Source organism: Ammospiza nelsoni, chromosome 5, assembly GCF_027579445.1.
Source record: "Ammospiza nelsoni isolate bAmmNel1 chromosome 5, bAmmNel1.pri, whole genome shotgun sequence".
NCBI lineage: Eukaryota > Metazoa > Chordata > Aves > Passeriformes > Passerellidae > Ammospiza > Ammospiza nelsoni.
Genome location: NC_080637.1, coordinates 54273357 through 54287058, shown reverse-complemented (window position 1 = coordinate 54287058; position 13702 = coordinate 54273357). Strand labels below are relative to the sequence as shown.

Here is a 13702-nt window from a genome sequence, read left to right as displayed (position 1 = left end):
AGACTTTCAGCTACTGATAGACTAAGCTCTGTTTGTGAAATTGTCAACACAGTGAGGGCTTTTATTTTTTGCCTTGAACATTGCCGGTCAATCTCTTTCAAATACATTCCTCTCCAAGTACAAAGTTCATCACTTGCAAGTTTGCTTTTTTGGTATTCGGTGGTTTTTTTCCCCCAGTCTAGAGTTAAACATGTAAGACGAAACAGGTGACTGGCACATGCAAGCCTGGGCAGACTTCTTCAGAGTGATGAGGGGGGTTGTAAGTTACTTCAAGTCGCTTATTAACATAAGCTGTTAACAGCGGCGCATTGCAGAAGCTGCACAGGCTGCCTTTCATGTCCCAAGCTGCAACCCCTGCCAGGGACACTGGAAATGCATGGGAAAGGTGTCTGGAGCAGCAGGGCTCCCTTTTAGCGTGCCACAGATCGCAATTGCCCTCACACTGACCGTGCCCGGCAGGGTGGCACTGGGGCGGCAGGTCCCGAGTCCCCTCACACCACAGGCGGCTGCTGGAGCCGCCACTCCCCGGGGAGAAGAGAGGGCCGCGGGTGGATAAACAAAGGCCCCCAAGGTAGGCTACGGAGCGCTAATGAGCTCGCGGGAGAATGGCTGCCCTGACGAGCGCTGGAAACCGGAAGACAGAAACCTGTCGCACAAGGACAACAGCGGGGCCGTGAGGAGCACCCAGCCATGGCAGGGGGCGCTACGGAACATCGACAGCGCGAACTACAGCTCGCGACATGCAATGCGCAGAAAGGCGCATGCGGCCCCCGGCGTTCCCGCCTCTACTCGGTGGGGCGGACAGCAGGACTCGTCAGCGCCTCCCTGCCCTTGCCGGCAGCTACGGCGGCCTAGGCCTGGTTGTGCTCCCGCTGCTCGGCCCAGCTGGTTATGACTCAAATCATTACTTTTAGCTCTTCTCGGCACTCGGGAGGTCCGCCGTGACCGGATGAGCATCCCGGGCGTCCCCGGAAGCGGTCGGAGGCGGTGTTTCGCGCTTTGTGCCGCCGTTAAACACCGCGCATCGTTCATTGCAGTGCCGCGCGGGGCCACGCTGGCCACGCCCCCCCGCGCAAGCCATTGGCCGCGCGCTGCTCCGCCCGCCAATGGGCGCCGGCCACGCTCCGACAGCAGGAAACCGCACATGGAAAGTTACGATTGGCGGCGCCAGTCGAAAGCCCCGCCTTTCAAAGCTCTCCATTGGCTGCGTGTTTGGCGTGGTGCGCTGCTATTGGGCCGAATGGCGCCGTCCCCCCCCACCGGGGGGTTGATAAGGCGGAGGGGGAGGGCTGCGGGCGCTCCAGTAGAATCGGCGGCTGCGCGGAACGGATTCGGGATTACGGGGCGGCGGCGGCTCTTCTCTTGTCACTACGGCCGGCATGAAGTCGGTCTGGGGGCTCGCTCTGGCGTGTGTGCTGCTCCTGGCCGGTGAGCGCCTGCGGGTTTCTAGAAGGTTCTGGCGGAGGGGTGTCCGGGCCCCGGCCAACAGGCCCCCCCCCCCCCCCCCCCCCCCCCCCGCTGTTTGCTGGGGTGAGGGGGACGGAGGCCGCCGAGGGGAGGTGGAGTCTCCGGCGGGACCCCTCAGTCTGCCCCACGGGGAGGGAAGCGATGCTCGAGCCCTCGCATGCCCTGCCCGGGCCTGGCCCTCTCCGGAGATGGGGCGGCGGGGGGAGGGGGCTGCGCCACTCTTGCGCTATCACGGGCGAGGGCAGAGGGTAGGAGGGGGCCTCCCCATGCCCATCTCCCGTGTCTCCGGTTGGGCTGAACTCTCCTAGGAAGGGGGATTCGAGGGGCAGCGCTGAGCCTGAAGGCGTGGGGAGGGTAAGCGAAGAAGTTGGGCAGTGCGTAGTGTGGGGATCGGGCTCAGAACGCTGGTTTCCTTGTTTTCCCAGTGTCGGTCAGAGCCGATGAGGTGGATGTGGATGGGACTGTGGAAGATGACTTGGGCAAAAGCAGAGAAGGGTCTCGAACGGATGATGAAGTTGTTCAGAGGTTGGTACCCGGGGCGCTCTGATTTTGAATGGGTCAGTTTGAGCACCAGTAATGCCTCAAGTAAGGGGTGAACGCTGTTCGAAAGAGAGACCCAGTCAGCTGGGGGAAATAAAACGTTCCTGTCAAGACTGTTTCCTTCTAAATAAAAATGAGCTTGAGAACTTGGATTCAGAAAAGTTCAACTTGTTTTTATAGAGTATCGATAACTTAATTTGGGTTTTCTCGTGCACATCATAATTCATGTCAGTTTAGTGCCTGTGGATGAAATAGCTCTGTGCCCATGAAATGCCTCACCCCTGTGAGGTGTACCACATGCTGAGGATTGCAGTAGCTTTAAGACTACCAGTATTATTCCCTGAATCTTTTAATAAAAAAGTCTTACTTGCAAGCATGAATTTTCAGTCAAGTTTTTGGATTATGGTAATGTAGTTGAGGATTGCTGCTCTTGCACTTGACTCATGTGATCATGTAATTTTGTACTGCATCAGTAGTTAAGTGCTATTGCTGCTGCTTCATGATTAAATTAGTCTTGCTGTTAGTGGACAGGACTCCTTGATAGGTTTTTCACTGTCTTAACAGAGAAGAAGAAGCTATCCAGCTAGATGGCCTAAATGCATCCCAGATCAAAGAAATCAGAGAAAAATCTGAGAAGTTTGCATTTCAAGCAGAAGTGAACAGAATGATGAAGCTAATTATCAATTCTTTATATAAAAATAAAGAGGTTAGTGCCTTCATCGTCATATCATGTTAGAATTTTGGGAGGTGTGTGTCTGTTTCTCTCCTGCCATTCCTGACTACTGGTTCCTATTTCAGATTTTCCTGAGGGAACTTATTTCAAATGCGTCAGATGCTTTAGATAAGATACGGTTGATATCATTAACTGATGAAAATGCTCTTGCTGGCAATGAGGAACTTACAGTTAAAATCAAGGTAAGAAGGATTAGATACAAACATACCTTTTAAAGAAGTGGTGGAAGAATGTAAAAATACGCTCCATTGTTAAATTTCTTTTTTTGGCTTAATACTGATGCAAATACAAACTAGGACCACATGAGGACCCTTGCAATTAACTCTACCAAAGACTACTCCTCTTCTAGTGGTAAAGATATGTTTCTGGTTTTATAAAGAGCAGCTGAAGTATTGGACTGCTTTGAAGGAGAGTCTTCCTCATTTCTATAGTTACTGCAGATTCAGTTTATTGTAGCTCGTCATGTTTGAATACCTACTATGTACCAAGTTTCCTTGGCATGTACTAAAAATCACAGTGAAGTCAAACTGCATTTTTGTCTTTTTTTTCAGTGTGATAAAGAGAAGAACATGCTTCATGTTACAGACACGGGTATTGGCATGACAAAGGAGGAGCTAGTTAAAAACCTGGGTACCATTGCAAAATCTGGTACAAGTGAATTCTTAAACAAGATGACTGAAATGCAGGATGATAGCCAGTCAACATCTGAGTTAATTGGCCAGTTTGGTGTTGGCTTTTATTCTGCTTTCTTAGTAGCAGACAGAGTTATTGTCACATCAAAACACAACAATGATACTCAGCATATTTGGGAGTCAGATTCAAATGAATTCTCTGTGATCAATGACCCAAGAGGGAACACCTTAGGACGTGGCACAACCATAACGTAAGTATTAAGTTTCTTTAGTCTTAAAATAAAAAAGGTTGTGTGGGTACACTTTGCTTACTGGAATAAGTGAGTGACTTTAGCTTTGTGACTGATTGACTTCTTGTAATACAGCTTTATTCAGTTTAATAGAAATATGCAAAATACAAACTGCATCCAAAAATAAATGTAGTAATGTAGTTTATGTTCTGTTAGATGAGCTAACAAAGCTATGACTGTCTTTACAACTGTCAGCAAGTAATTCCTGACAGTTCAGCTCCCTTCAGGCTCATTCTGGCCTGGCAAAACCTATACAGGGGCTGTGGAGCTTTGCTGGGAATCTGGCTGCTGTTTATATATCAGTGAGGCTAGTCTGATGCAAAGTTCAAACTGGAGGTAGTTTGCTAGTCCTGTTCTCTTTGCTTTCATGAGTAGGTAAATTTATTTGGCCTGGATTTAGAGGATGTCTTTCTGGAGGAGGCACTCAGTGTAAAAAAGTTGATTTTGATGCTCTAGTTTTGAAGTAAAGCCCATGGGGGTGCATCAAGATCCTGATAAGTATCAATATGATTTGATGTTTTTATTTAAACTTTTGAATATTGTGTTCTGCCTCAGTCAGTGAAAGCAATTGCTGATTGAGTAAGAATTGCATTTTTTAAGAGCTACTTGGAGCTGAACTAATAAAAAAGCTCACTTGCATAAATCTGAATTGCTACGGCTGCAGCAAAAATCACAGACTGTTCTGAGCTGGGACCCACAGTGATCATCAAGTCCAGCTCTTAAATGAATGATCCCATATGTGGATCAACCCTCACTCTTGGTTATTAGCACCATGCTCTGGCTCAGTTGGTCGATCTCAGAGGCATAAGAAATGTATATTCTGCTATAAAACTGTCAAATACTTGTCCAGCACTTAAAATGGTTTGGTTTTGTTTGGTTTTTTTTCTTAAGCCTTGTCTTGAAGGAGGAAGCATCTGATTACCTTGAGCTGGACACAGTTAAAAATCTAGTGAAGAAATACTCCCAGTTCATAAACTTCCCTATATATGTGTGGAGCAGCAAGGTAAGTGTATTTAACTGAGTGTTGTTCAGTATAAGGTTTGGTTAAGATCTTCATGGCCAGATCTTTCATGAAGGCTGAGGGCCTGCCATAGAGCTGCTTCTTGTGCAGTTTCTAAAACTCTTCTGTTCCTGACTCTTGGCTACTATTTTACTAGGGAGTTTTCTTTTGTTTGTTAGTTGTTTTTTTTTTCAAATGCTGGTCTGTTGCTAAAATCACAAACCTGATAGGAACTTGGTTTTATTCTGATTCAAACAATTTTACCAAAATAAAAACACTGCTAATTAATAATAAGGATCTTTGTTCCACTGGCTTTGGTAGATGGAAGCTCTGTTAAGTTTTCAAGCAGAGCCATAGCTAGATACCCTTCTATAAGAAACAGGGCAGTGTCTTAGATTTTAAGCTTGTTGTGATGTTTTCTTAGTGCAGCACCAACTCAAAATCCACCAAGTCTCTGATAAGCATTATGTGTAAAGCATTGAGAAACTTAAATTTGAGTGTGGTGATCTCCCAGTGTATTGAAGGGAAGTATGTATTAATGAAAAAGTAACTGAAAAATATTAGTTGTAGAAAAGTTTGCTACAGACAAGTAGCAGAAATCAGGCTAGTGCTGGGAAAGATTAAACTGTTTGAGAGAATACTACAACATACCTGGTAGGAAGTCAAGGTCTTCAAATCTCTACCTGTGGTTGTCTCTTTAGACAGAGACTGTTGAAGAACCCATTGAAGAGGAGGAAGCAAAGGAGAAAGAAGAAGAAGAAACAGATGATGAAGCAGCGGTTGAAGAAGAGGAGGAAGAAAAGAAACCAAAAACTAAGAAGGTGAGCTTTGTTAGCCTTGGTGTCTTGTAGCTCACGTCAGATAGTAACTTTCCTAGGTAGTCTTGCAGAGGTGCATTTCAGTAGTGTGTGCTTTCAAGGAGCAAATCCTTTTAATGTGAGATGGTAGGAGAGAAGGTTTTAAATGAAACAGACTAGGTAGAAGTCAGGCAGATGATTGGCAGTAGCCTTGTGAAGCTGTGGTCACAGCTAATTATAAGTACTTGCATGAATTGCTGGAAATGGTAGTGGAATTCTGTAACCTGATGCTGTTGATAAGTTTAAATTTAAACATACTCTGCTGGGAAGATTTTTCCAGAGTAACATTAGAACAGAAGTGCTGGTGCTTAGTGAATGTGTTAAATGAACATGGAACACACTACATTGTAGACTAAAGTTTTGTTCCCATGTGTTGCACTAGTGTGTATGCTTAAAATGAGAATGTCCAGGTCATTGCATAATTTTGAGAGCATGTTTGGGATTTTTACATGCTATTTTATGTTTTGCTTCAGTGGAGTACATTTAATTGGCCTAACCTGAAGTAAAGAATGAGTCTTTTTAATACTATTGTGTTTATTTACCTAGGTTGAAAAGACTGTCTGGGATTGGGAGCTCATGAATGACATAAAACCAATCTGGCAGAGACCATCTAAAGAAGTTGAAGAAGATGAATACAAAGCTTTTTACAAAACCTTTTCCAAGGTAAACTCTGGGCTTCAAGATAATTCCAAAGCAAGAGGCTTGCTATAGTATCTCTTGCTATGTAAATAAAACTAAGTGCTTATAGAATGGGTTATTTCAGAAGAATTAATTAGTTGTCATCAGTAGATGGAACTGCAGAGAGCTTGGAAGGTATAACATCTCAGTCAGGAATTAATCTTTTTTCCAGAGAGAAGATACTGCCATCTGAGTGTTGATTAGTCTAGGTTTGTATATTATGTTGCAGCTCATGGGGAGCTTACTGATGTGTTTAAATGTTACAGGGAAATTTTGTATTTAGTCTGAGAGTTGTGCTGTTTGTTGCATGTGGTGGAAGAAAGGAGACAGTTTCTTAGAAGTGTTGTCTTTGTATCATACAGTGTAACGTGCAACTTGAGAGTATCTTAACTGTGGTATGATGATAACACTATTGGTTATTGTCCTGTTGGTAACTTTTTCGTGACTAGCTTATTAAAATCCAGCACAACTTGGGAGAGGTCTCCAGGAGGGTTACTTAGGAAAGCTATTTTTACATGAGTAACTCAGCTCTTGTAACTTAAACTTCTGTCTCCATGATAGACTCTTGCAAAGCATAGCTACCTGGATTAGTTGTAAAATAATTGCACTTATTTGCCAAACTCTTTCTTATTATTGGAAACTTATTAATTCACTGGTATTTTCCCCATGTTAATTGAAAGTGTTTTCTCGTCACAGGAACATGATGACCCAATGGCATACATCCACTTCACTGCTGAAGGGGAAGTCACTTTCAAATCTATCTTGTTTGTTCCTAATTCTGCTCCACGTGGACTGTTTGATGAATATGGATCCAAAAAAAGTGATTTCATTAAGGTAGGACAGAAAAGTGTGTGGGTATGGTTTTGTGGAAAAGCAAAAACTCCTAAAGTAACTTGCGTGCTCTCTGCTCTTGTAATTTAGCTGTATGTTCGAAGAGTGTTCATCACTGATGACTTCCATGACATGATGCCCAAGTATCTTAACTTTGTTAAGGGTGTTGTAAGTATTATAAATATTACTTTAATTTTTTTTTTTTATCTTCAGATATTGTCAGATATACTGAAAATTTTGTTTCTTAATTAGGTGGATTCTGATGATCTTCCTTTGAATGTATCCCGTGAAACACTTCAGCAGCATAAATTGTTAAAGGTAAGCTAATTGGTTTTAAATTCCTTCATTGTAAGCACAACAGCAGCAAAGTTTAGGAGACTTAATAGCTTGATGAATTTTGTTGCATGGCTCTGAAATTAATGTGAAGGAAACTCAGTTATTGCTGTTTACAGATTACTTGTCTATTTCAGATCAGGAATACAAAGTGGAATTTGTATTGAAGTAAGGTTGCATTGAGGGCTATTCAAAATACTTATTGTTGTAACTCAGTATTACTGCTTTTTTTTTTAGGTGATCAGAAAGAAACTTGTTCGCAAAACTCTTGATATGATCAAGAAAATTGCAGAGGAAAAATACAACGACACATTCTGGAAAGAGTTTGGCACTAATGTGAAGCTTGGTGTTATTGAGGATCACTCCAATCGTACCCGGCTCGCTAAACTTCTGCGCTTCCAGTCGTCTCATCATGAAAGTAACCTTACAAGCCTTGATCAGTATGTGGAAAGAATGAAAGAGAAGCAAGACAAAATCTATTTCATGGCTGGTGCCAGCAGAAAGGAGGTGTGTAAGAGTGAAAGAAAGAGGGAAGGAGTACAGTATATTATAGCTTGTCATCTTAGTACCATAGATGTTATGAATTGTCTATTTACTGTAAATGTGGAGACTCTATGTTACTATTGCAGTATTTGCCAGATAGTTGTACAGGTTTTCGTAGCTGCTATTACAAATGCAATTAAACTGATGTCTTAAATGTTTCATCCTAGGCTGAGTCCTCACCATTTGTTGAGCGTTTGCTGAAAAAGGGCTATGAAGTGATCTATCTGACTGAACCTGTGGATGAATACTGTATTCAGGCTTTGCCAGAGTTCGATGGCAAGAGGTTTCAGAATGTAGCAAAAGAAGGAGTTAAGTTTGAAGAAAGTGAAAAGTCTAAAGAGAGTCGGGAAGCCTTGGAAAAGGAGTTTGAGCCCCTCTTAAACTGGATGAAAGACAAAGCTCTCAAAGACAAGGTAAAATATTGTGTTATATGTAGTGATTATTTTTATTTGTCATACTTGCTACAACATACCTTGCAGATTATTTGAGCACAGACTTGACAGTAGCTTCTCTGTCTTCATGGGTGAATCTTTATGGATAACATCTTTATTCAGGAAGATAAAGAGTTAGAATGTCACCTTAGACATTTTTCAGAGATTCTTGAACTGACAGGGAAGTGCGAGTTATTTACTTTATTAAGTATAAGCTATTAGCTCTGAGAACTAACATTAGGGTGTTTTGGGGTTTTTTCTTTACAGATTGAGAAAGCTGTGCTATCTCAACGTTTAACCCAATCTCCATGTGCTCTTGTGGCTAGTCAGTATGGATGGTCTGGTAACATGGAAAGAATCATGAAGGCTCAAGCTTACCAGACTGGGAAGGATATATCTACAAAGTAAGCTTCCAGTACTGTAGTAGCAGACAAGAAATGGCTTGGTGTGCCCAGTAACAAGCTTCTGCCCAGTTCAAATGATCCTGGGTGTTTTTAAGGTCATTTTACAACCAAGTTAGTCTCCATTATAGCCTTAAATTGTTATTTTCAAGCCCAGTATGTAAAACTGCCTGGTGAGCAAGACTCATTGGTGGCATGTGGTATCTGCCATTTGTTGGCAAAAGATAAACTTAGTAACTGAAATGCTTTTTATAGTTGCACCAGTATTAAAGGAGGGGGGGATTTCACTTGTTACTGTGACTGTAACCAGTGCATGTAGATTTAAAGATCTCATTGGGTCCTGTATTTTGAAACTTGGCATTTAGTGCTGTAATTTCTTGTCTCAGTTATTATGCCAGCCAAAAGAAGACATTTGAAATTAACCCCAGGCATCCACTGATCAAGGACATGCTGAGGAGGGTCAAGGTAAATAAATACAGTAGTGAAACATTGGCTGACTTGGCTGCATATAACCTGCTTTAACAGGTCTCTCTTGATTTTCTGGTGTTCTTCCATGTTAGGAAAATGAAGATGACAAAACTCTTTCAGATCTTGCAGTGGTATTGTTTGAAACTGCAACTCTGAGATCAGGATATATGTTGCCGGACACTAAGGAATATGGGGACAGAATAGAAAGGATGCTTCGTTTGAGTTTAAACATTGACCTGGATGCAAAGGTTAGTTTGTCTTCCACTTGGACTGATAATTGACCTGCTGTTGCTCCATCTTAAAAAGTGCAGCTGCTTCATTCACTTGCATAAAATGAAATGTATCCAGCTTCCTGCAGTTAAGTGGGCCACCAAAAGTCCAGCCATGAATCTGTACTTAAAGCTCATGTTCTCCTTCCTTGCTCTTCTTTGTAGCTGCTTGAGATTCTGCTATTTCATTATGCTTCTTAAGCATATTCCTGTCCTTAGTCAAGTGCTGGCTCTACAGGAGTAAACTAGGCACACAGGCCTTTGGCTCCAGTCTATAATGAGGAGAAATTCCTAAGTGGGTACGAGTAATACAGGTTCTCCTAATGCTGTGCAGGAACTTCTGCTGGCTGTTTTGCTGGAGTGTACCAGTGCTAAACAGATTTTACTTTTTCTTTCAGGTAGCTGGTGGCAAATGTTAGGAAATAATAGTGAATACTTCCATAGCCTGTATTTAGCTAGTGCACAACTAATTAAACAACCTAAGCAAGTAAAGCTAATTGCTTGTGACCTTTGTGTACAGGTGGATGAGGAGCCTGAAGAGCCTGAAGATGCAGCTGAGGAGGCAGAGCAGGATGAAGAGGAACTGGATGCTGATGCTGAGGACAGTGATACACAGAAGGTAGGGTCTCAGGTTTGATGCTTTCTTGCCAATATTTATGTGCACCTTAATCTGTGGATGCTACCTGGCAATAAAGTTCACTTTGCCTTTCATGACACTAGATGTTAGTGTCAGGTGTTCCAGGCTTTTCTTGGAGGGGGAAGAAAACTGCAGAACAAATTTATTATTAAACTAGTATTTTGAAAAGATGACACTGAGGTATGTTCAAAGCTGGAGCTGAGTTAAGCTTTAGAGATGGTAACGGTGCCCGGTGGCAAGAAAAGGGTGGCAAATCCTCTAGTAAAGATAATTATCCATGGTACTTCCACAGCTTGTGGGCAAAAACATGAACAGTTGTTTGTAATTGTGTAATTTTAAATGCTTATAATACAGGCTTGGAACAACATTCCAGACAATACCATTGCTTCTGAACAGTTCACCTGTCATGTGAAGTCAGCCTTCACTTAGCTCATGGCTGCAGTTTTCATTATGTCTTGATGATATGCTGAACTCCTCTAATACCATAGCTTCTTGATAGTACTAACTTGTAAAGTTGCTATGAGGTCCCAACTGGGCCTGCTTTCTTGGGTTGCTTTTGGAAGAGACCTGCAAGATGATACCCTGTGACTAGTGCAAATATATAGATTACAGCAATGTAATTTCCTACTGTTGAATGTCAGATTAGGTAAGAATAAATTTGAGAAACAGTATTTATTGTACTATACCTACTTAATTTTGATGCCACTGCTGTTATGTTTGCATAGCAGGATAATCTAATGTGCAGTGACAGTAATAAAAAATTCTGTTCTTCTGGGGCAATTCCTGTAACCTTTTTCCACTTTCCAAAAGTAATATTCTAATTCTCTTTTTTGTCTTCACAGGAATCCACAGATGTGAAAGATGAACTGTAAACTACACTCAACTACTGTCCTGCATTGGGGGGTTAGGAGGGAATGTGAATTAGATTGTTTTGTTTTTTTCCACTGTAAAATGTTGATGGGTGGTATGGGGTTTTAAGGGTAAAGGAGATCTTTTTTTTAAGTTCACTTTTCTAAAAACATTCCTCATGAATGTAAATTTGTATTATTTAACTGACATGGTGTCAAATCTTGTCATGTACAAAATAAAATGTTCCCAAACACCACCAACTCTAAATTTATACATAGCAAGCTGATTTTGTGGGCTGGCAGAAAGAAATGAAGGTATGGTCCTGGGTGTTCAGGTCCTGGGTGCAAACAGGCTGTTTGTTGGCAATACTTGGGCCTTCCTATGCTGGCACAGCCACACCTATTTGTCCATCTGCCTGTGGCTGGGATTTATATTTCCAAACCTGCTGTGCTGCTTAAATACAAATACAGCTGGGAGCTGAGAGCTGTACTGAACTTGCTAATTGAAATAAGACTTTGAGTTAGGTATCTTCTGCAAGCCTGAGAAAGAGGAGATTGGATGTTTAAAAATAGCATTGGAAATGAAGCTGACAGCTTGTGCTGGATTCTGACTTGACTCCATAGGATAGGCAGCAGGAGCTTTACAGATGAGGGGAGGAAAAAACATTTCCTTTCACTTACTATGTGGACAACTACCACCAGAACTGTCTTACTACCTATGAGCTGGTACCATCCTGCATGGCACTTAGAAACCCTGCCTTTGACTTGTGTAGCTACAGCAGTTCTGTTTTCTACAAGCTTTTTTAAAGGTGGAAGTTCTTTTCACATACTCTTAAAGCTGTTACTCCTAAATGTTTTCACTCTTGTTCTTGGTCTCTTATGGCAAAGCACTGTAGTTACTTAATGTTACTGAAGCTAAATCTGGTTAGTTTTAGACATGTTGAGCTTCCAGTCATTATGTTAGCTTTATGTAGTGGTTGGATGAAGCACTACATTTTTTCACTAGTGCCTCTACTTGAAAACATCTTCACAGACTTGGTAGAAAGTGTTTACAGTGAGGATTTGAGTTTTGGTTTTTTTTCCTTCTTCTGTGGAAGAAGGATGTAGGAGTGGTGCTTCTGCACAATGATTCTACTTAAGAACCGATCTTTTCTGTTTTGTTAACAGAAGTTCTTAGAAATTACAAGTTTCTGCAGCCTGAGGCAGGAAAAGCTTTCTTACTAGGTGAGGGCACTAAATACTGACCTGAAGCACTTGCTTTCCATTTACTAGGCTTCTGTATTGCCCAAAATATGCCATGTATGAGTGTGATTGTTGTGTCAGGATTTTAGAGTTGAAGTCTGAGATGTCAAGGAAAGGGAGCTTAGTTGGGGGGGGGGGGTTCTGAAGGGAGTCTGGAGGGGTGGGGGGGCTCTGGTTTCTGCTCACTGCAGTGGTATCCTAGAGAAAAGCCTTTTTGTTACTGGCCCGGCCTGAGTGGCCTAACACGAGTTTCAGCAGCTGGCACTGTCAGTTTTAGAAGCAGCCTTTAGCACTGTTACTAAATGGCAGAAAGGACCTATGCCCTTACTTTAGGACTGAAACTTTGTGCTCTGTAGCAATCAACCTCCTAAAGTATCACTTATTTTCAGTGATACACTCAGAAATGTATCATTACTACCTACATCTCTCCATTTGACTTCTGAGTTAACAAAGGTTGCTCCCACCTCCTGTATGATTGGGAAGTTTAGTTTGCCTAACAAAAGGGGAAGGGTGGCCTCCAGTATTTTTAATCTGTAAGTTACTTGTAGATTTAAGCAAACCTAGTTCTGTTGTATAGCTAAAATTCTCATTGCTTTGGTTGGTTTGAGGGTGCCAAAACTGATTAAATTTCAGAAATAATAAAGAGCATACTTGAGAGTTATGCTTTCTGCCTCTTCATATACTCCAGCTGAGAATATCATGTGCAACATAGCTGTGGTCCAGCGGCTTTCTCTACAAGCTGCTGTGACAAGTGTTGTCTATTAATAAGCACAAAATGCACTTGTAAGTTGCCTTTTTTTTTTTTTGTCAGCTCTGAAGCAAAATGGTGGCAGTAGTGGAAGTTCACTCAGCACTGTTTCTTTCAGTGCTGCAGTTATGCTGATTCTAGGGCTGTCACCTCTGCTGTTAAAACTTGGTACATTGTCAGCTTTGCTATTCTGAGATGGGCACTAATGAGGACATTTCCCTCAGCGCTAGAAAAGGCAGAGCTCCCTGTTGCTCAGTTTCTAGTAGCAGCAGGATACACTTAGAAATCCTAGCCTAATTAGTAGAAGCTTCCCTCTGCAGCCTTAAGATCTGAAAAACCTTTAGAAAATAGAGAAAAATGCATCTTGCATGTCAGAAATCAACAACATAAGAGGTGATAATCTGACAAAGTGCGAGGGCTGGTGAATGCTGGCTTGTTAAAGGGATCATCAAAAAACTGCTGTTCATGCCCCAGTTAGAACAGAAACAAAATACTGAACTGTCCCATTTTCTCTCCAATAAACTTTATCTTCTGCTGAACTAGAAGGTTGACAATCTCAGCTTTGTTTAGGTGCAGTAAAGGAAAAAGTCTTTTCACTGGAAGTTGATCTATTAAGATTTTTTCATTGATAGATTTTGTTTGGACTTAACATCTGTGTTTTCCCAGAGCCTCTCTCTCACTGCCTGCTGTCATTAATAGAGATGCCTGAGAGGATGTGATTTAGTTATATAAAAAGTGCACACATGGGCATACA

General features: G+C 42.1%; 1 protein-coding gene and 1 long non-coding RNA gene across 2 annotated transcripts in view; one reads left to right on the top strand and one right to left on the bottom strand.

Annotated features, from left to right (window-relative positions):
• The first annotated feature begins 1269 nt into the window (after nt 1–1269).
• HSP90B1 (heat shock protein 90 beta family member 1) lies at nt 1270–11215 on the top strand. Its single transcript, XM_059471711.1, has 18 exons — nt 1270–1428; nt 1893–1992; nt 2572–2713; nt 2806–2922; nt 3292–3623; nt 4554–4665; nt 5364–5483; nt 6066–6182; nt 6894–7031; nt 7119–7196; nt 7281–7346; nt 7599–7868; nt 8072–8317; nt 8603–8739; nt 9123–9201; nt 9297–9452; nt 9994–10092; nt 10953–11215. The coding sequence occupies exons 1-18, from the start codon at nt 1380–1382 to the stop codon at nt 10980–10982; spliced, it is 2388 nt and encodes a 795-aa protein (XP_059327694.1). The 5' UTR covers nt 1270–1379; the 3' UTR covers nt 10983–11215.
• LOC132073036 (uncharacterized) overlaps nt 11037–13702 on the bottom strand; it is a 165015-nt gene continuing 162349 nt past the window's right edge. The window contains exon 2 of the long non-coding RNA XR_009418460.1: nt 11037–11219. This is a non-coding gene — a long non-coding RNA (uncharacterized LOC132073036). The remainder of the gene's footprint in view (nt 11220–13702) is intronic.